Here is a 21227-nt window from a genome sequence, read left to right as displayed (position 1 = left end):
GTAGTGCAGGAACCAGGGAGCACCAGGAGCCATGAACTGGCTCTCTGAAATCTGGGGGACTTTGTAAGGGAGGAGCTTGCTGTTGTGTGAATGCGTCTCCAAGCTAAGCTCAAATTGTCTCCACCCTCTCTTGTAACTACTCACTGCTTTATGACTCCGTCATAAAGGGATTCCTGACTGCAGACCCTCCCTGTGCATTCCAGCCTCCTGCCTTTACCCAGGTCCTCGAAGTACCTTGGCCTGAATGTCCTCCCTCTGCTCTTCCACTTACCAAAGTCTCAGCAATACCTCAAAGAATGGTGTAACCCCCTCTTTGGGGGAGCCTTCTTCAACTGCCAAAGTCCAAAGAGGGCTCTGAACTCCCTAGACACTGGCGCCCCTCTCTCTGCTCATGCTTTAGGGATCAGCAGTTCCAAACCACCTGACAGAGCTTTCTTAGCAGTTACCATTTTATAACGTGCCCTCTAAATTGACAAATTCATAAGCTCCTTGGCCAGGGACACTATCTAATCTCTCTTTACATCTTCTGCCCCACACACAGCACACAGTTTGCTGACTGAGGAGCTGGTTATGCCACACCTGCAAAGCAACACAGGTGTGCAGGTCCCAGCTAGATCTCTAGAGGGAGGCGGGCAGCCCCTCAGTGAGATGTAATGCATTTTTTAAAAGTAAAATTTACCCCCAATGTGGGGCTTGAACTCACGACCCCAAGACAAAGAGTCACATGTTCCACCATGTGCCATGTGCCAAAAGCTAAAATGACCACCCCATACTCTCAATGGCCCCATGCTTCCCAGGCCCAAAATGGTCACTTCCATTGGCCATATCACTATCCTTTAGGAGATTTAGAATTTGGGCAAGGCCAATTCTAGGGGCTTGGCTCTCCAACAAGGCTATTTCCAAACCATCCCAGAGAGAGGAAGTTGGATTTCAGAGCAGACATTCTGAGAGGGTGCGTATGGACCCTGCTTGGAGACTGAGCTCTAATGTACACTTTTGCAGGGTATAATTCTATTTCCTGAAAGCCTATGACTTGCGGGGAGCCCCATGATGTTGTAGGCATAAACTGAGCTGAATTTGGGATCCAGACCCTCTAGTGGTCTCTAGCCATAGCGGCTTCCTTCTCCTCCCCAGGGCTTTCCAAGGCCACAGTTCCTTTGGACCAACCTTCAGAAACAAGTTTTGGAAAGGGAAAGAGATTGGGCTCTGAGCTGCACATGGGTACCTGGATAAAGTTGCTTTCAAACACCACTGAGTCAGAGAACAAGTTGAATTCTGGAGAATGAATCAGTTGACAAAGAAGGCCATCTTCCACCCCAAGTTCCACTCCAGGGCCTGGTTCCCTGACCTCAGGTGGGAGGCCCCTAATTTTACTCATTGGTTCTTGGGAAGAATGGGCTGGGGAACATCTCTGGGGCTCCACGCAGACCCAGCCCAATTTCAAGATGTTGGTGTGACCACTGCTCCCCCCACCTCCACAGCTCCACTTCCCCTCCTGACTTACAGGCTGTCCACCAGGCCAGGGAGGGCCTGTCGGCTCACAATGGCAGGCATGACATCAAGGAATGTGATAGGTAACAAACAGGGAAGTCAAGGAAAGATTGGGGGTGAGCAGGGCCTTTTATCTCCCCTTTCCTTCACACTACACACTGGCAGTCATGTAGTCTTATTCCATTTTTCACTCATTCTCTCTGTATACATGAGGAAAATGACTGCACTATGGTTATGCCAAGACAGCAGTGAGCTGGCCAGAACAGCAAGACAGGCTCCCAGGAAACCCACAGCCCTCAATCCTCTCCCCCGACAGTGAAGGCCCTCGCAAAAACTTTCTCTGAGTGAACTGATCACCTAAAGTTAGGCCCTCACCTTGCCAGAGCAGCTTAGGACAGAGGCAAGCAATTCACCCCCATCTCTCCTACCCCATTTCATGGGATAAAATGATTATATATATATATATATATATTTATTTATTATATATTTATTTAATATAAATATAATATTATATTATAATTATAATATAATAAAATATTATAATTTTATAATAAAATATTTATAATATTTTAATTTAATTAAATATATTTTAATTTAATATTTATAATATTTTAATTTAATTTAATATTTTAATTTATAATAAAATATTATAATTTTAAAATATATATTTATTTAATATATATATATTTAAACACCAGGTTGTTCACAAAGCAAAGAGGCTTATTTATTTGGAAACAGTAGGCAAATGAGAAAGTGTGGCATAGTAGTATGCTCGAGCCAGTGCAAAACAGAGATCATTAAAACTTAAATTTTCAGGATTTTGACAGTTATTAAACACAGCCATTATTAAAAAATTAATTATATAAGCTTACACTTAAACAAATCATACAAACACAAAGGTAATGGCCCAAACTCACCTTCTGAATTATTCTTAATTATTTTACTACTCTCCAGAGGTTATTTATATCTATTGTACCTCCGTGGTAAAAATACTCTATAATGGTGTGCTACTACTGCCTATCTCTTCTCCATGTGTGTTCAAGGAACCTCCTGTTGGTCACTGCCTTCAAACCACCATGTTGAGAGTTATTTACACCACAGAAACCAGTAAATTCAGGGCACTGGGGTGACTTAGTTGTTTAAGCGTCTGCCTCGGCTCAGGTGGTTATCCTGAAGTCCTGGGATTGAGTCTGCATTAGGCTCCCTGCTCCGTGGGGAGCCTGTTTCTCCCTCTGCCTCTCCCTCTGTCTCTAATGAATAAATAGATAAAAACTTAAAAAGAAAAAGAGAAAGAAACCAGTAAATGCTACTAATCAAGCCTTGATTTATTATTTTGTTGGCTATCCAAAGGAAAGTGTTAATGATGGAAATTAAACTTAAAGTGTGTCTGTAGCTGTTACATTGTAGCCACAAAATAACTCTGAGGAGTCTTCCAGTATATGAAAGCTGTTATCTGATTTAGGAAATATGTTGCTTAAGTCATTGGTGAACGTGTAAAGTTCCAACATACAACTTGGTTACTTCATTTTCACCTTATTAATATAAGTGAAAAAAACCAGCCAATATTCATGTCAGAACTATACTTGTTTGTCAGTTGCATAGGTTGGCCATGGAATGATTACTGAGACCTACAAAGTTAGAAAAAAGATGAAGAACAGTATATATAAAATGCTATCACTTGGATCAAAGGTATTTAACAAAAGGATACATACTCATGCATGCTTGAACATGCCCAGAAAAATTCTGGGAAGATAAAAACGTCATTGGCTTAGGAGGCATAGGGCATTTGGTAATGGTGATGCAAAAAAGGACTTATTTTTCACCGTATACATTTTTTTTACTATTTGAATTATTTACCATGAACAAGTATTTCTTTTTATTTTTTTATTTTTTTTTAAGATTTTATTTATTTATTCGTGATAGTCACACAGAGAGAGAGAGAGAGGCAGAGACAGGCAGAGGGAGAAGCAGGCTCCATGCACCGGGAGCCCGACGTGGGATTCGATCCCGGGTCTCCAGGATTGCGCCCCGGGCCAAAGGCAGGCGCCAAACCACTGCGCCACCCAGGGATCCCAAGTATTTCTTTTTAAAAAATATTTTATTTATTTATTCATGAGAGACAGAGACACAGAGAGAGGCAGAGACATTGGTAGAAGGAGAAGTAGGCTCCATGCAGGGAGTCTGATGTGAGACTTGATCCCAGGACTCTGGGATCATGCCCTGGGCCCAAGGCAGGCACTAAAACCCTGAGCCACCCAGGTGTCCTCATGGATTTCTTTTAAATAAATTTTAAAATAAAAAGTGTTAAAGAAACTTCCTACATATGGCTCTACAAATATTTGCTGAGAAGCAACTATGTACAAGGTACATTATATATTGGAAGAATCATTACTAGCTCTATAAGTAGTCTGTTCAGAGTTGTAGACATGTGGTCAGGGCTGTATTGGACATAACTGTTTACTTCCTGAGTTAAAGATATGTATTTGAAGAAATAAGGGCTGGAAGATTTCCAAATATAGTAAAAATTATAAACCTACATCTACACAAAGAGTAAGTAATTACTAGGGTAACAATTTTTACATTAATAAAAATTTTTAAATATATATACACACAAATTTTAAAGTTCTTTAACAATTGACTAAAAATTATAACAATGTAATATGTAACATTACGTGTAGAACATATGTAGAAGTAAAATATATGACAAGATGGCACAGAGGGAGTGCCTGGGTGGCTCCGTCAGTTAAGCATCTGCCTTCAGCTTGGGTCATGATCTTGGGGTCCTGAGATCAAGCCCTGCATTGGGCTCCTTGCTCAGCAGGGAGTCTTCCAGGGAGCCCCACCCCTCCCCCAGCTCATGCTCTCTCGCTCGCTCACTCTCTCTCAAATAAATAAAATCTTAAAAAAAACAAACAAACAAACAAACCAAGAATGACACTGAGGATGAGAGGGGAAAATAAAGGTGTAGTATTGCGTGGTTCTGACATTATACATGAGGTGGTAAAATACTATTTGAAGTTAGACTGTAATAAGTTAGAAGATGTCTACTGTAAATCCTAGAATAGAGGAACCATTAAAAAATTAAATAGATGTATAGCTAATAAATCAATAGTAAAGATAAAACAGAACATTGAAAAACTCACAATTAATCCAGAAGAAGGTAAGAAAAAAGGAAAAATGGAACAAAAAACAAATGGGAAACAGAAAATAACAAGTTAGAACATTTCTTTCTTTTTTTTTTTTTTCAAAAACAGTGTAGGGAAAATCGTGACATCGTTACAGGAAAGAAATATGGGCTTTTTTTAAAAATTTTTTTTTTAATTTATTTATGATAGTCACACAGAGAGAGAGAGAGAGAGGCAGAGACACAGGCAGAGGGAGAAGCAGGCTCCATGCACCGGGAGCCCGACGTGGGACTCGATCCTGGGTCTCCAGGATCGCGCCCTGGGCCAAAGGCAGGCGCCAAACCGCTGCGCCACCCAGGGATCCCAAGTTAGAACATTTAAACAACCCAATCTTATTCATAATTACACTAAATGTAAATGGTCTAAACATTCCAATTAAAAATGAGATATTGCCAGTCTGTATAAAAAGAAAGGCACAGGGAAGCCTGGGTGGCTCAGCGGTTTAGCGCCTGCCTTCCGCTCAGGGCATGATCCTGGAGTCCTGGGATCGAGTCCTACATCGGGCTCCCTGCATGGAGCCTGCTTCTCCCTCTGCCTATGTCTCTGCCTCTCTCTCTGTGTCTCTCATGAATAAATAAACAGAATCTTAAAAAAAAAAAAGAAAGGCACAAACTATATGCTTATCTACAAGAAATCACAATATATAAAGACACATAAGTTAAAGGGACAGAGTAAGATAAACTTTGCAGCCACTAATCATAAGTCAGCTAGAGTGGCTATATTAATATCATACAAAGAAGACTTCATGACAAGGAATAATACAAGTGATAAAGAGGGACATTTTTTTCTAAAGATTTTATTTATTTTGAGAGAGAGAGTGCACATGCAAGCGGGGGGAGGGGTAGAAGGAGAGAGAGAATCTCAAGCAGTCTCCATGTCAAGCTCAGAGGTTTACATGGGGCTTGATCCCATGACTCTGAGATCATGACCAGAGCCGAAATCAAGAGTCAGACACTTAACCAACTGAGCCACCCAGGCACCCCAGAGGGACATTTTAAAAATTTAAATTCAATTAATTAGCATATAGTATATTATTAGTTTCAGCGGTAGAGGTCAGTGATTCAACAGTTGTATATAACATCCAGTGCTCATTACATCACATAATTTCTTTAATGCTTGTCACTCAGTTTCCTGATCCCCCCTTCATCCACTCCAGCAACCTTCAGTTTGTTTCCTATGATTAAGAATCTCTTATGGTTTGTATCCCCCAAAGAGAGACATTTGTAAAAGATAAGAGGGTCAATTTAAGAAGACATAACAATCCTAAATGTATATGTAGCCAATAACAGAGTTTCAAAAAACATGAAGTAAAATCTGATGAAACTAAAAAGAGAAATAGACAAATAGATATTTAGAGCTGGATGTCTCATCATTTCTTTCTCAGAAATTCACAGAACAAGTAAATAGGAAATCAATAAGGGTACAGAAGACTTGAAGAACTATCAACTAACTTTATGTAAAATTTTTAACAATGTATTTATCATGAGAGACACACAGAGAGAAAGTCAGAGACACAGGCAGAGGGAGAAGCAGGCCCTGTGCAAGGAGCCTGATGTGGGACTCGATCCCAGATCCCAGAATCGCGCCCTAAGCAGAAGGCAGACGTTCAACTGCTGAGCCACCCAGGTGTCCCTATCTATCTATCTATCTATCATCTATCTATCTATCTATCTATCTATCTATCTATCTATCTATCTATTATCTATCTATCTATCTATCTATCTATCTATCTATCAATCATTTATTTATAGTGAGCGCACGCTCCAGCTGGGGGTAAAGGAGCAGAGGGAGAGAGAGTGAATCTTAAGCAGGCTCCTCAGCACAGAGCCCAATGCAGGGCTCCATCTCATGATCCTGAGTTCATGACCTAAGCCAAAATCAAGAGTTGGATGCTCAAGCAACTGAGACACCCAGGTACCCCCCTCTATATAATTTTTATTAAAATTTTGTATTTTGTATATTTTCTATAAGAAATATTTTGTACACTTTCTGTAAAACACAGCTCACTCAGAATCCATAGAATCCACTTTCTTTTCAAATGCACATGGAATATTCACCAAGATACACCATGCACTGAGCCATAAAACAAGTCTCAGTAATATGGGGTATGTTCCCTGACCATAATCAATGAAATTAGAAGCCAATGAAATTAATGAAAGAAAAATATTTGGAGGAGCACCTGGGTTGCTCAGTTGGTTAAGCATCCACCTTCAGGTCAGGTCATGATCTCAGGGTCCTGGGATCTAGCCCCATTTGGGCTCTCTGCTCGGAGGGGAGTCTGCTTCTCCCTCTCCTTCTGCCCTTCTGCACTTGCCCCTACTCATGCTCTCTCATGCTCTCCCTCTCAAATAAATAAAATCTTTTTAAAAAGAAAAAATATTTGGAAAATATCAAGGGATTTGATGGTCTATGGGCAAATCAGGGTGTAAATATTGTAAGTCACAATCATTTCATAATTTTGATTTGTTACAATAGGTTTTCTTAAGAAAAAAATCTCACGTGTCCACACAAGAATAACCTGGTGGTGAAAAAGCACATTATTGAACTATTTTGCTATCCTGCCTTTTGAAGGGGTCCTTGAAAAAAAAATCACGTTGTAGAAAAAAGAGCTGCAGACGAGCAATCGAGCACCCATTAATTCAATGATATTATCTAAGTTACTTACCTTTCTTCTGTTTCCTCTGTAGTAAAATGAAAAGATCTATGTGTGCAATACAGTGGCCACTAGCCACATGTGACTACTGAGCACCTGAGATGTGGTTAATCCAAATGAGATGTTTTTTTTTTTTAAAGACTTTATTTATGAGAGACACACAGAGAGAGGCAGAGACATAGGCAGAGGAAGAAGTAGGCTTGATGTGGGACTCAATCCTGGGACTTGTTTCTGGGACTCTGAGATCATGTCCTGAACCAAAGGCAGCTGCTCAACCATGAGCCACCTAGGCATCCCAAATGAGGTATGTTCTAAGTGTAAAATACCAATACAAATACATACTTAGTACCAAAAAAAAGTAAAATATTGATCTCATAAATAACTTCTTAGGTTGATTACATGCAGAGATAGTATTTTTAGTATATTAGGTTAAATGTGTTTAAAATATATTTTTGTTTCTTTTTTGTGTAACCACTAGAAAAATTTAAATTAAGTGTGTGGCTTGCATTATATATTTATTGGGCAGTGTTAGACTAGAGCCTATCTTCCAGCCTTAATATTCTGGTATCTATCATTAACTTTAGAGGCAGAGTCCTTAAATCTGGAAAGCATTACACAGCCTATAGTTACTGTTTCCTTCTTCCTTAGACTCCAGTAGATGGCACTAGAGCTAAGGCCTCAAGCTAATAAGGATTTCTACTTCCAACTTTCTAAATATGCTGTGCTTAGGCTCCCCTCCTGTCCTTGCCCACAGTTCCCTCTAGAAGGAAAAGTTTCTAAACGTAGCTACCTATTCATTTCTTAAAATTCAGATGCTCTAAAAGCTTTTTATTTTAATATCTGCCTCCGGCCAGTAGGTAACTTTATGTACTCACGTCCCATATATGTTCCTATCACAGAACCATGAAACATTATTGGTTTACATGTTTCTTCCCCCCGCTCTGCTACTGTTTATGCATGTTATTGGAGGTAGGTAGTAATGAAATCTTAGTCTATGCGCAATAGCCAGCAGGTGCTGAAGGCAGTTTATCAGTTGGGATAGGCCAAGTTATGCTGCAGTAGCTTAACACAATAGAGGTTTATTTTTTATTTACACTACATGTTCATCAGGTATCCTAAAGGGCTCCTCTCCATGGTATCCTCACTCCAGGACCTATGTTAATGGAGCAGTTTCATTTGGACCACTGCTGGTTACTGTAGTGGATGAGGAAAGGTTAAGGTTTTTGAACCAGTGGTTAAGTGTTCTGATCTAGAATTGACACAAGTCACTTCTACTCACAACTCATCGGCCAAAACGAATTCATGGCCTTGTCCAACCAGAAAGGTGTCCCGAAGTGCACTTCTATCATATGCTTGAAAGGCAAGGGCAGAAGTTATCTGAAGACCGTTAATGACAACCACTAATGACTCTTCTGGTCAATAATCATTCAGCGCACTATCCCTCCTCTAGGTGATATACATTCACCATACCTCCCCAAAGAAGACAACCCAGTAATTCCCTTCAGCTACACCATCAAGTTCAAATTCAAGAATCTCTGAGTGATGCACAATAATCTCTACACCAGTTTCTGATGTGGCTTGAGATGGAGACCTATAAATTAAAAAGATAAGCCCCCTTACATTTAATAAATATTGGTGGAACAGGGACAAGATGAATGCACTAAGGAAGAAGAGGAGGAATAGGAAACATAGCAGCCTAGTGATCATGATGTGCCACTGAGCAGAAGCAGTGAAGGTCCCTTACCCCAGGGAAAGGGAATAGTTTCTGATTAGGCCCCAATTCTGCTTCCTGGGAACACAGCCTTAGGCAACTGTTCTGCTTTATGCTACTGAGAATTCAGAGTTGTTGCTGCAGCATAACCTAACCTAACCTAACCTATCGTGCCCTCGACTGATAAAGGAGACAGGACTATAGAAGGGCGTGTTGCATATTTGAAACAACAAACTTTAGTATGTGTGATATTTACTTACTTGGAGGGCAGCAAAGTGATCTTATTGAAAGTTGGGAAGCCAGCAACTCATGTTATACAGTAGCAAAGTATTGGTAAAACTGTTGCCTGCAGTAACTGAGAAGACATACCTGATCTAATCTAAGAAGTACGGGAAAGTCGAGAACCGTATTTTAGCAGCCTGAATTGGGTACTATTGGTTACCACTGACAAAGCACAAGATTAGCTCAGACAAGAACTGAAGTGGCCAGCCTGCAAGTAGATAGAAGGGCTGTAAAGAGATTACAGAAATCAGAGGGCTTGCAGGGTTCACAGAAACAACTATTTCTCATCCCTAACAGTTAACAGATAAAACTGAGAAATGTTTACAATGACAAATGCTATTTCAAACTCAACTTGGCAGGATGACTGATGGGCTATCTTGGTTTACCCAGACCTGTCCTAGTTTTAGCCCTTAAAGTACTGCATCCCAGAAAAATCCCTCTGCCAGGCAAACAGAGACAGCAAGTCACCCTATTCATGGGAAAGATCAAAACAGGGTATGGCCATCACATCTGTTGTTAAAATCTCCAAGTAGATTGTCATAGAGTGAAGACTTCACAAAGGTTGTGGCACCCTATAAACCATTTCAATTAAACTGCCTAGGGAAGCGACTTTCATGGGCAGCTCTCCCACTTAAAAACACCCCAAATGAGTTGAAGGTATGAGAATGAGAAAATATATCAAATTTAACATGTTTAGGATAGCTACTGGCACGTGTCAGTGCCTGAAATCCGAGACCAAAAAAAAAAAAAAGTCAGCTATATTTTTTATTTGTACTCTGCTACTGAGAGGTGAGCCACATAACCCCAGCTATCCACTAAGGATCATGGAGGCGGACGGTACCATGTGCCCATGGGTGGGAAGCTGGAAATTCTTGCTAAACAGCACTAATGACTACCATAGTGCAATAAACAGAAGTGATGCCCAAACCACTGGCTTCTGGAGTAGTGGCATTTAAGCTCAAGAACGACTCAGGAAGCAAAAGTTGGTTAGCAGAGGCACCATACTCCTTTCTTACTCTTTGGCAAAAGTAAATCAAACTCACCATACATGAAATGACAAATGTCAAGAGAGTGTGAATGGATATATTACCATGGGCAGAGGAATGAATGAATGCACTTGAACATGGAGCAGCAGATATAGTGGATATGGGCAAGAAAAGAACCCCACCCAAATCCCTCCATTTCTGTGTAAAGACCAAGCTGTATAGATCCAGGAGTGAGCAGAAACAATTGTCTGTGAAGTGTGGACGTTTAAACCAGCTGACCTAGAGATCAAAATTGAGCCCTTATTCCTATGGATAACAGCAGCACAGAAGAAAAATACAAAGCCTACTGGACTGATAGTCCTCTTTCCCCCAGAGACTGAAGGTGAGGGTGCTAGAAGAAATCATTTTTCTTTAGAAATGGAGAATCAAAAAAATAAAAATAAAAAATAAAATAAAAAAAAAAAGAAATGGAGAATCAAGAGAAGACTAGAATACTCTTGGTCTAGGCTCAGAAAGCTGGTTGATACAGGGCAGACCCAACTGCCCTTGCCTCTGAATTCAGGTCTATTTACATTGTTTTATGGTTTTCTTAAGTAGGTTCTATGCTCAGTGTGGAGCTCAATGAGGGCCTTGAACTCACAACCCCGAGATGCTTTTTAATTTAAAATTTTTTTATTTTTTAGATTTTATTTATTCATGAGACACAGAGAGAGAGGCAAAGACACAGGCAGAGAAAGAAGCAGGTACCTGCAGGGAGCCCGATGTGGGACTCGATCCCAGAACCCTGGGATCATGATCTGAGCATAAGGCAGACGCTCAACCACTGAGCCACCCAGGCACCCCTACATTATGTTTTAAGCAAAGTATTCTAAGTACTTTTCTCCTCCGGAGTTTTTTTTTTTTTTGTTGTTGTTGTTGTTGTTTTTTATGATAGTCACAGAGAGAGAGAGAGAGAGAGAGGCAGAGACACAGGCAGAGGGAGAAGCAGGCTCCATGCACCGGGAGCCTGACGTGGGATTCGATCCCGGGTCTCCAGGATCACGCCCTGGGCCAAAGGCAGGCGCCAAACCGCTGTGCCACCCAGGGATCCCTCCTCCGGAGTTTTTAAGATGTCAAACCCCAAATCTAGGAATGAAGACCCTTCCTTACCATTAACTTCAAGGGCAGAAGTCAACATGACACATAGAAATATATATTCAACTTTTATTTCATTAGAAAAATTAATTTAAGCCACATGGTGGCCATAATGCCATTCTTGAGCAGGCTTTGTCATCCCACTGCCCCCTTCAGACCAATATACATGCATACATGGTTTGTTAGAGAAAGGACTTTACCATATGAAACAATGAGAGGTGGACACTGACTATTTCATCATCCCCCTCCTATGCCAACTCTACCACTTCAACTGCTGTCCACACACAGACAAGGTCTCATGGAAGAGAAGCTGAACACCACATAAACTGACCATAACACCCAAACCCAAAGGAACTCTTGGAAAAAGCTAACAAAGCAGGGATGAAAATAACCCCATCTCCCAACGGCTGAACATGAAGTACAAGCCCCTAAGAGACATCAGAGCCATGGTGCAAAGGACACCAGAACGTATACAGCAGACCCTGGGGAGAGCAGTGACATCATTCCATCGCAGTTATAGGCAACCCACTCACACCGGTATATTAGACAGGCTCTTTTTCCAGGGCAAGGAGCATCCAGATGGAGAAGCCCTTCAAGGGCCTGGTAACAGTTTGTTCTGGTAACACTGATGTTCTGAGCTTGCCTGCCCAGGAACTGGACACCTGCCTGGATTTGTTTAAGCCAGTGGTCCAAGGTTATAGCTGGTGGAGGGAGGTCTTATCACACCTCTCTGGATGGATGGTCTGGAATGCCCTTGGGGGCTCTGCACTGGCTGGATGACCTCTGGTGGTCCAAGAGCTCCCCAGCAATGGGCTCTCCAATATGCCTCCCAGGGACTCCATCAGTCTAACGAAGATGGAGAGCAGGGTCAGCACCACACCTAGGAGATAGAGGTTCAACATAGGCTTCATGGCTGAAAGGACTTCACTTCTCTGTAGAGCGGTAGAGCTGTCACTTCTTGAAGGCCTCTGGATACTGAGGAAAGAGAGGTGAGATTAATCGACAGCCTTTTGGGATATGCATGTATCTAGTCCTGACCTCTGTCTTCCTGTGGAGCTAAGGGTGAGGCTCAGCCCGTCAGAGACAGGGACCAGTAGATGTTCTTTGCAACAGACTCTCCAAGCATAGTTCTGCTGTAGACTCCATGGCTGCAGAGCTAGCCTTGCTTCTTGGACTAATTCAAGAGCACTCCTTAAAACTTTTACTTCTCCTAAAGTAAAACCTTTTATTTCTCCTGCCAGGTGCAATGCACACCCCTATGCCACAGTCCAGGGACCAAAAATCTTCCTGAAAGGAGTCTTTTTGTGTGTTTTTTTTTTTTTGGGGGGGGGGGGAGGTAAGGATAGGAGAAAGCAATCTGCCTAGAGGTTCTCCTCACACCTCAGTCAGGTTCCAGTTAATCATCAACTTTTTGGTAAAGCCAAAATAATTACAAGACAGTCACATCTATCAAGTTCACTTATTCAACAAACACACCCTGGATACCTACAACGTGTTAGGCACCCTGGAAGGTACCGCACGGGCCCGGTAGTCATGAACCCTGCCCTCAAGGGCCCTACAATTTAGGCAAGAAATTAGGCGGCGAGCACCCACACAACACGCCAAGTGCTAACAAGGGTGCTGTGGGACCAGGGCCGGACGGGGACGCCTAACCCGGCGCTAGAGAGCACGAAGAGAGACACATGGAACACAAGGCCATCTCTGAAGCCAAGGCCGGAGCGGCTGACTCCGCACCCAGGTGGAGGCGGAGGGAGGACGAGTCCAGCGGGGGGCGCGGGGCGGAAAGCCGGGGAAGCCCACAGGGTCGCTCACCTCCAGGAGGAACGGCCAGGAGCGGCCCGCTCGCCCAGACAGCGGGTCTCGCAGGAGTCCGCAGGCAAGTCACGTCCCGTGAGCGCCAAAGCGCAGCGCGCAGCCCAGACGACTCCGCGACGCAAAGGCCCAGCCGCAGGCGCGAAGCTGAGCGAGGCTGCCCACGCCGCCCACTTATAGCCGCGGCCCCGCCCCGAGCCCGCGCACGCGCACTGGGGCCGCACGCACTGGCCCCGACGCACGTCCGTGGCCCCGCCCCCGCCCCCGCCCCCGCCCCGGGCCCGCGCGCCGCGCTTCCCGTCCGACCTGTTTGGGAAAGCGTCCGCCTGGGGTCTGTGAGTCCCTGAGGTCGGCAGTGGGACTGCGTGCGCGTGAACTCAGACTGCCTTTTTCCTGCTGCAGGAAGCCGGAGGGAATCAGCCCATTTACGCCCGTACCAGGTGGACGGGAAGACGTACCTGGAGTGCCCAGATCCAGAGGCCCGCGGGGCGGGGCGGGGCGGGGAGGACGGGTGAGACGGGCGCTTCCCCAGACACTCGACGAAGCACAGATCGCCGGAAGGCAACAGGTCCCACCCCTACCCCCACTCCTAGTATTTAAATTCCAGCGACTGTAGAGCTGACTTTCACTTTCTAGGAGAACTGGGATTCCTCAGCCATTCCAGACCCTGACATTTAGTTTACCGTCGATACCACTGGAATGATGAGAGGCCCCTTTACAACGTATTAAGTTCCGCTCTCCAGGAATGTCTGTCATATGTGAGAAAATGTGAAATACTCAGCTGGCCCTGGCGTCTGTGCCTGAATGCACACGGACAAGTCACTTTGTATTCCCTGGGCCTGTTTTTAAAGACTTTATTTATTTGAGAGAGAGGAGAGCATGAGCTGGGGGAGAGGCAGACGCCCCCTGGGCAGGGACCAGGGAGCCAGATGCCAGGGACCCTGGGATCATGGGCCTGAGCCTAAGGCAGACACACAATGTACTGCGCCACCCAGGAACCCCCACTAGATAATTTTTTAAAGGTACTTTCAGATTGAAACAAAGAGCTAGGAGGTGACAATCAGCCTCATCCCCAGATCTGCGGGCTGAGAAACCTTACAAAGCACCTCTCCACCCCCCAGGAAACCGGAGAAATGTAGACCTTCTGCCGGGAGAGCAGATCTCAGAAAATAAGAGTCCTAGGGAGATGCCGGGAAGGCCCCTGAAGAGCCTCCACACTGAAGGGCTGTCAGTGTTTTCACGGCTTTCCTCCTGGGGATGGCAGTTTGGCCACAGCGCGGGGGGAAGGTGACCCTAAGCAGGGCCACAGAGTTGTGGGACTGGCCGTCCCATGTGCCAGGGGCAAGTGCGGGGGCTGGATGCGTAAGAGAGAACCCGGAGCCTTCGGCATAGGCTCTGCAATTTTGCAAAAAAGGATGAACGAACAAACGAGCAGGAAGGGAGGAGCCACATCCCAACTGCGACCTTTCCCCTACTTTCTGTGCTTGTGGTCTTGTTTTCTGGGAGGACTGAGTCGGAAAAGGAGAAAGTTGGGGATGGAGACGTGCTGGCAGGCAGGCACTTATAAACTAACTTCTCTACTTAGACCGCAGGAATTTTTGGTCTTTCCTTAGAGTTTTGACTGTTTATGTGCTGGACTCAGCAACTCTTGCACTGTTGTGACGAGACGCTAGAGCTCTGAAATCACACTGCCAGATGTCCCAACTTGCTAGTTGGGTGCTTTGGGCAAATTCTTTAACCTTGCTGTACTTCAGTTTCCTCAGATGTTAAATGAGAATAATAGCAGCCCTTAACTGGAAGTTAAATGAATTCATCCTTGTAAAGCACAAAGAAAACATTCCATGAGTGTTAACATTATCTGTATTATCCATTACAAAACTCCCAAAGAGGGGCTTTGGTCATAGTAGCTTATGTTTGGCACGTGAACCCAGGAATTCCACAATAATCCTTTGGGCTCTGCTTATTGTGAGCTCTCAATTTTTATGTTTACACAGCTAGAAGTAAGACATGGGCACCTCTCAACAATTCCCTCTCTCCCCATAGTCACTGTCATTGCCTAAATGTCATACCAGCTGTAGTTAACCAGGGTTTAGGTGAATGTAGCCCTGTGCTTCCCTTGTACCAGGTATGAATATTATTGGCTGTCATCTTTGGGTAGGAACTGGGCATATCTAAATCGGGACTCTTGTCCCATCTCCATCACCTTGGCCAAGTTAATTAATCTATTGGAGCCTTAGTTTCCTAATCTATAAAATGGGGGAAATAATATATAGATAAATAGGAGATGCTCCATAAGGAGTGGCTATTATTTTACTAAACCACTTGAATGTGTGTGTGTGTGTATATATATATATATATATATATATATTTTTTTTTTTTTTTTTAAGTATTCTCTAGGTCCAGTGCAGGGCTGGAATTTACAAACCTGAGATCAAGAGTCACATTCTGTACCAGCTGAATCACCCAGGTGCCCCTAGGGGCAAATTCTTATCTTAAATCAGGTTGTTATCTAGTTGGATAAATAAGACCTGCAAAAGATAACTGCCAACCCAAGGCACTATAGGGGTCATGGTTAAAAATGAATTGGACTTGGATCATGATCCACGGGTCCTGGGATTGAGCCCTGCATGGGGCTCTCTCTGCCTCTGCAGCTCCCCACTGCTTGTGCTCTCTCACACTCTGTCAAATGAGTAAATAAAATCTTTAAAAATAAATAAATCCTTTAAATTTAAAAAAAAAATTAGACTTGTGCATGAGTCCTGCTCTGCAATTTGCAACCTATTGTCCTTGGGCTCTGCTTGCCTCAGTTTCTTCCTTTATAAGATGGGAGTAATGAGATGCTTCGGTGGCTCAGTGGTTGAGCATCTGCCTTTGTGATCCCGGAGTCCCAGGATCCTGTCCCACATTGGGCTCCTGGCAGGGAGCCTGCTGTTCCTTCTGCCTGTGTCTCTGCCTCTCTCTCTGTATCTCTCTCTGTGTCTCTCGTGAATAAGTAAATAAAAACTTTTTTAAGAATGGGAGTAATAAAAAAAAAAAGAATGGGAGTAATAATAGTTCTAACTTTAGTAGGTTAGACTGTTAGGAAGTTTAAATAATGGATGTAACGTACTTAGTATAGATTAAGGGCAAAGTAAATGGTGGTTACTAATCTGATTAGCTCCAAGGGTAGACTATTGTGAACATATGGCAGTGCTTAGGAGCCCCGAAATAGAGGAAGAGAGGGAACTGGGTGGGAGAGAAATAAGAAGGAAGAGCATGGCTAGGGTGGCAGTGGTCCGCTTGGGGATTGTTTAACAAATTCACCATGAGTGAGTGGAAGACTGGAAGCAAAGTAAGCATTTTCCAAATAATTGGCACCTGCCATGCATTTTTTTGAATGTCTTACATAATATGATTTAACTGAACTCCCATAACAACCCTGTGTGGCAGGTATGAGTGCCTTCCCACTTTGTTAGCCACACCAGCTAGTCTTTTACTCATCTTTCATATCTCAATTCAAATATGTTTCCGTGGGCTGCCTGGGGGACTCAGCTGTTCTCTCTCTCTCTTAAATAAGTAAATAAAATCTTTAAAACAAAACAAAAACCATATTTCCTCTGAGACCCCTTTGCTGACCCCTCAGATCCTTGCTACAGGCTGCAGTAGCATGACATACATTTCCATCACTGTTAGTTACCTTACCCTTGACTTTTTTAAAATTTATTTTTATTTTTATTTACTTATGATAGTCACAGAGAGAGAGAGGCAGAGACACAGGCAGAGGGAGAAGCAGGCTCCATGCACCAGGAGCCCGATGTGGGATTCGATCCCGGGTCTCCAGGATCGCGCCCTGGGCCAAAGGCAGGCGCCAAACCGCTGCGCCACCCAGGGATCCCTTTTTTTAAATTTTTATTTATGATAGTCACACACACAGAGAGAGAAAGAGAGGCAGAGACACAGGCAGAGGGAGATACAGGCAGGCTCCATGCACCGGGAGCCCGATGTGGGATTCGATCCCGGGTCTCCAGGATCACGCCCTGGGCCAAAGGCAGGCGCCAAACCGCTGCGCCACCCAGGGATCCCCCTTACCCTTGATTGTAGTAATGTCTGCTTCCCCCTTAAAAGCCTGAAAACATCAGTGAAAGGAGTATCTGGTCTAATTTTGTCTTCATTTCATCCTAGCACCACATAGTAGGCTTTCAATAAATATTTGTTGATTGGAGAAATATATAAACAAATGATCTTACCCGGCATCTTCAGTGAGTCTCCATTGTTCTACCAAAGAAAGATAGACAGGGCCTCAAGATAAACCCTTTATAAGTTCTATCTTCTCCTTGGGAACTGCTAATCAAGGAAAGCTCCTTAATGAACCATATCCTTACCCCAAGCCCCTCAAAAAAAGTGCTTCCATAGTCAGCCCACACAGGAGTACCATACTAAGAATATAATATCTTCACAAATCTGGTCTTATGATCTGGGGTCCATTTAAAGAACATGTCTTTGCCAAGGTGGTGAGTATAAATTGGTACACTCTCTATGGAAATCAATTACACAGTAGCTATAAAAATAAAAGAATGCATATGCCCTTTAACCTAGAATTTCATATCTAGAAATGATCATTACAGACAAATTCCTGCATATAGAAAATGGAGTATATAGAGGCAGTCATTACAGCACTGTTTGTAATATTAGAGATTGGAAAGAAACAGAGCAGCCTATTAATAGGAACTGGTTAAGTGAGTGACCAGTACCAGGACTGCATGATCATACAGTGGGTTACTATAAAGCCAGCCAAAAGAATAAAGGGTTTTGCACAGACTGACGTGATCTCCACAATACAATAAGTGGAAAAGCTAAGCGTATGGTGTGTGTATAATATGCTACAGTTTGTGTTAAAACAGACTCCCCAGAAAGAACGTACAAAATGAGATACCAACAAGACCTGGGTGACTCAGTTCATTAAGCATCCTACTCTTGATGGCAGGGTCTTGGGGTCGGGTCCCACATCAGTCTCCATGCTGAGCATGGAGTCTGCTTGAGATTCTCTCTCTCTCTCTCTCTCTCTCAAATAAAGAAGTAAAATAGTTTTTAAAAACAAGATACCGGGGTGCCTGGGTGGCTCACCCAGTCAAGCATCTGTCTTTGACTTGGGTTCTGATCCTGGGGTCCTGGGATTGAGCCCCATAACTGGCTCCCTGCTCAGTGAGGAGTCTGCTTCTCCCTCTTGCCATTGCTCATGATCTGTTTCTCTCTCTCTCTCTCTCTCTGTCAAATAAATAAATAAAATCTTAGCAAAAATGAGTTACCACCTCCTACCCACTAGGAAAGATCTATCTATATCTATATCTATCTATATATCTATATTTATATCTAACTATCTATCTAATATATATATCTAGAGAGAGAGAGAGAGAATTATATAGAGAATTTAAAAGAAAATAAAATAAGCAGTGGATGTGGAACCCTTACACATTGTGGTTGGGAATGTAAAACAGCTGTTGTGGAAAACAGTTTAACAATTCCTCAAAAAATTAAACATAGAATCACCGTATTATCAACCATTCTACTCTGAAGTAAATATCCAAGAGAACTGAAGATATATGTTCACCCAGAAACTTATATACAGATATTCACAACAGCACTGTATTTAATAGCCAAAAAAGTGGAAACAACTCAAATGTCCACCAACTATAAACAAAATGTGACACAATGGAATATTATCCAACCATAAAATTTAAGTACTATACATGTTTTAGTATGAGTGAACCTTGAGCATATTATGTTAAGTGAAAGAGGTCAGACACAAAAGGATACACAGTGAATGACTCCATTTATATGACATGTCCAGAATAGGCAAGTCTATAGAGATAGGAAGTAGGTTAGTGGTTGCCAGGGCCTGGAGGGAGAGAGGAATGAGGGGTGACAGCTAATGGGTACAGGATTTCTTCCTGGGATGATGAAAATGTTCTAAAATTAGGCAGTGGTGCTGGTTGCACAACTCTGTAAATGAACTGTACATTTTGAAAGGGTGAAATTTGGCATGTGAATGAGATCTTAATAAAGCTGTTATTCTCTAAAAAGAAAGGCCAATTAAAGACATCATCCACTGACAAACAAAGACAGAACTAATCACTACAGACCCTTACTAAGGAACTTTTCAAGTGCTTAAAAAGAAACCTGAACCCAGAAGCAAATAGATTCAAGAAAAAATGGTGAGAAAACAAATTATGACTACTCAAAACTATTTTTTCCAGACTAGAAGAGAGCAGAAAAGTGGCAGCAGAGCACAGCACGTGAGATTGGAGCAGTCCTCTCTTGGGAGAGACAGCACCAGAACTTTGCATGGAACCTGAATGAGCTGGTGGTTCATGAACAGAGCTGTATCAATGCCAATGCCCTGGCTTCACCATCACAACATAAAGACCCTAGATACTAACCCTGGAGAAGTACTTGGGAATTGTTTCTACTGCTTCGCTTTGCAACTTTAAGTCCAAAGTCATTTCAAAATAAAGAGTTTTAAGAGTTAAAAAAAAAGTAAACCCCTTTTTAGTAGTAATGATTACTTTGGCAAAGTAACAATAACAAACTAAAAAATAATGGTAAACCTTTAAGTTGGAAACAGTGAGTAGAGAAAGCTGAACAAGACTTACTGAGTGGAAGGTAGATATTGATTAATTTTAGGCATTTTAAGACCATATTAAAATGTTAAGGGCAGCTCTTCCTGTTACCTTTTGAACGATTCAGGCTTCAAGCCATTGGGTGGAGCAGATCACATATTAGCCGTGAAGGAGAGGACTAGTGGCCCAGAGTGGAATATTTCTTTTATTCTCTACTCTATCCTCAGTGTCTGATACATGTTCAGTAAATATTTGTGGAATAGATGGATGCATAAATGAATGGCTTACTCTCTCACTCCCTTCTGGACTCTGATCAAATGTCATTTCTCAGGGAGGCCTTCCTAACCACCCTATATAAAACACACCCCCATTCTGTCCATCTCCCCTACTCTGCTTCATCTTTTCTTCACACTACTTGATACCACCAAACCTATCTTATACTTAAATGTTAATCATCTGTCTTCCGCCACTAGAAGGTAGCTCCTTGAAGATAAGGATTTGAACTATTTTGTCAATAACTACATACTTAAACCCATAGCGTTACCTGGCATTAGGTGCTCAAAAAATACTTACTGAATGATTAAATATTTTTTAAGAAAAAGAGCAGATCCTCAGTGATTGGTTTTATATATTAGTAATTGTGCAACATTTTAGCAATGATTATTTCTGGGTGATATAGCTATGCAATTTTTCCTCCAAAATTTTCTTGCGGGTGCATGTGTTACTTTTATAATTAGAGAAAAAAACTTTAAAAATGTAAATTAACATTTTGTAAATTAATTGCTTGTGCAACATTGTGACAACAGGAGATATGCAATGAGGGGAAAACAGCCAAGGGAGTTTGGATGGAGAAACTGGGTCAAGAGCAGGGCGGCTGTGGGGGTGGGGGTGAGTGGGAGGGCTAGGGCAGTGCAGGGCACCAGAGAAAGATGCCCATGGAAGGTAGAGTCAGTTCCAAAAGATGGGCAAAGGGCACCCAATGCAAACAGAGGCTTCTACACCCCCTACCTGGGCCAGGGGCCAAAATTCTGAGTGTGGTTCTGGTGCTAACTACCTACCAACCTGGGACAAGTTGCTTTTCCAGGCCTCAGTTTTCTTTTCTGTGAAACACAGGGCTGAGGGAAATGAGCTGCCTCTAAGTGTTTCTACCTCAGAGGTGTGTGGTTCTAGAACCTGTGCTAAGAAACTACAGCATGGGTGGGAGTGAGTCCCAAAGGCACAATGGACTCCTGTCCCCAAGCCCCATTTGGGAAATCCCGGATAAACAATGCAGAGTTAGAAAAAATAGTATTTAGACGCCTGGGTGGCTCAGTGGTGGAGCATCTGCCTTTGGCTCAGGGTGTGATCCTGGGGTCCTGAGATGGAGTCCTGCATTGG

General features: G+C 42.9%; 1 protein-coding gene across 1 annotated transcript; it reads right to left on the bottom strand.

Annotated features, from left to right (window-relative positions):
* Positions 1 to 11497: 11497 nt before the first annotated feature.
* On the bottom strand, positions 11498 to 13411 carry HILPDA (hypoxia inducible lipid droplet associated). Its single transcript, XM_041727327.1, is given in 3 exon segments — positions 11498 to 12200; positions 12203 to 12417; positions 13255 to 13411. Coding segments are annotated over 2 exon segments (189 nt in total). The 5' UTR covers positions 12354 to 12417; positions 13255 to 13411; the 3' UTR covers positions 11498 to 12162.
* Between the last annotated feature and the right edge of the window lie 7816 nt (positions 13412 to 21227).

Source organism: Vulpes lagopus, chromosome 13, assembly GCF_018345385.1.
Source record: "Vulpes lagopus strain Blue_001 chromosome 13, ASM1834538v1, whole genome shotgun sequence".
Lineage (NCBI taxonomy): Eukaryota > Metazoa > Chordata > Mammalia > Carnivora > Canidae > Vulpes > Vulpes lagopus.
The sequence above is the reverse complement of the archived record's forward strand: the minus strand, read 5'-3'. Positions and strand labels throughout refer to the sequence as shown.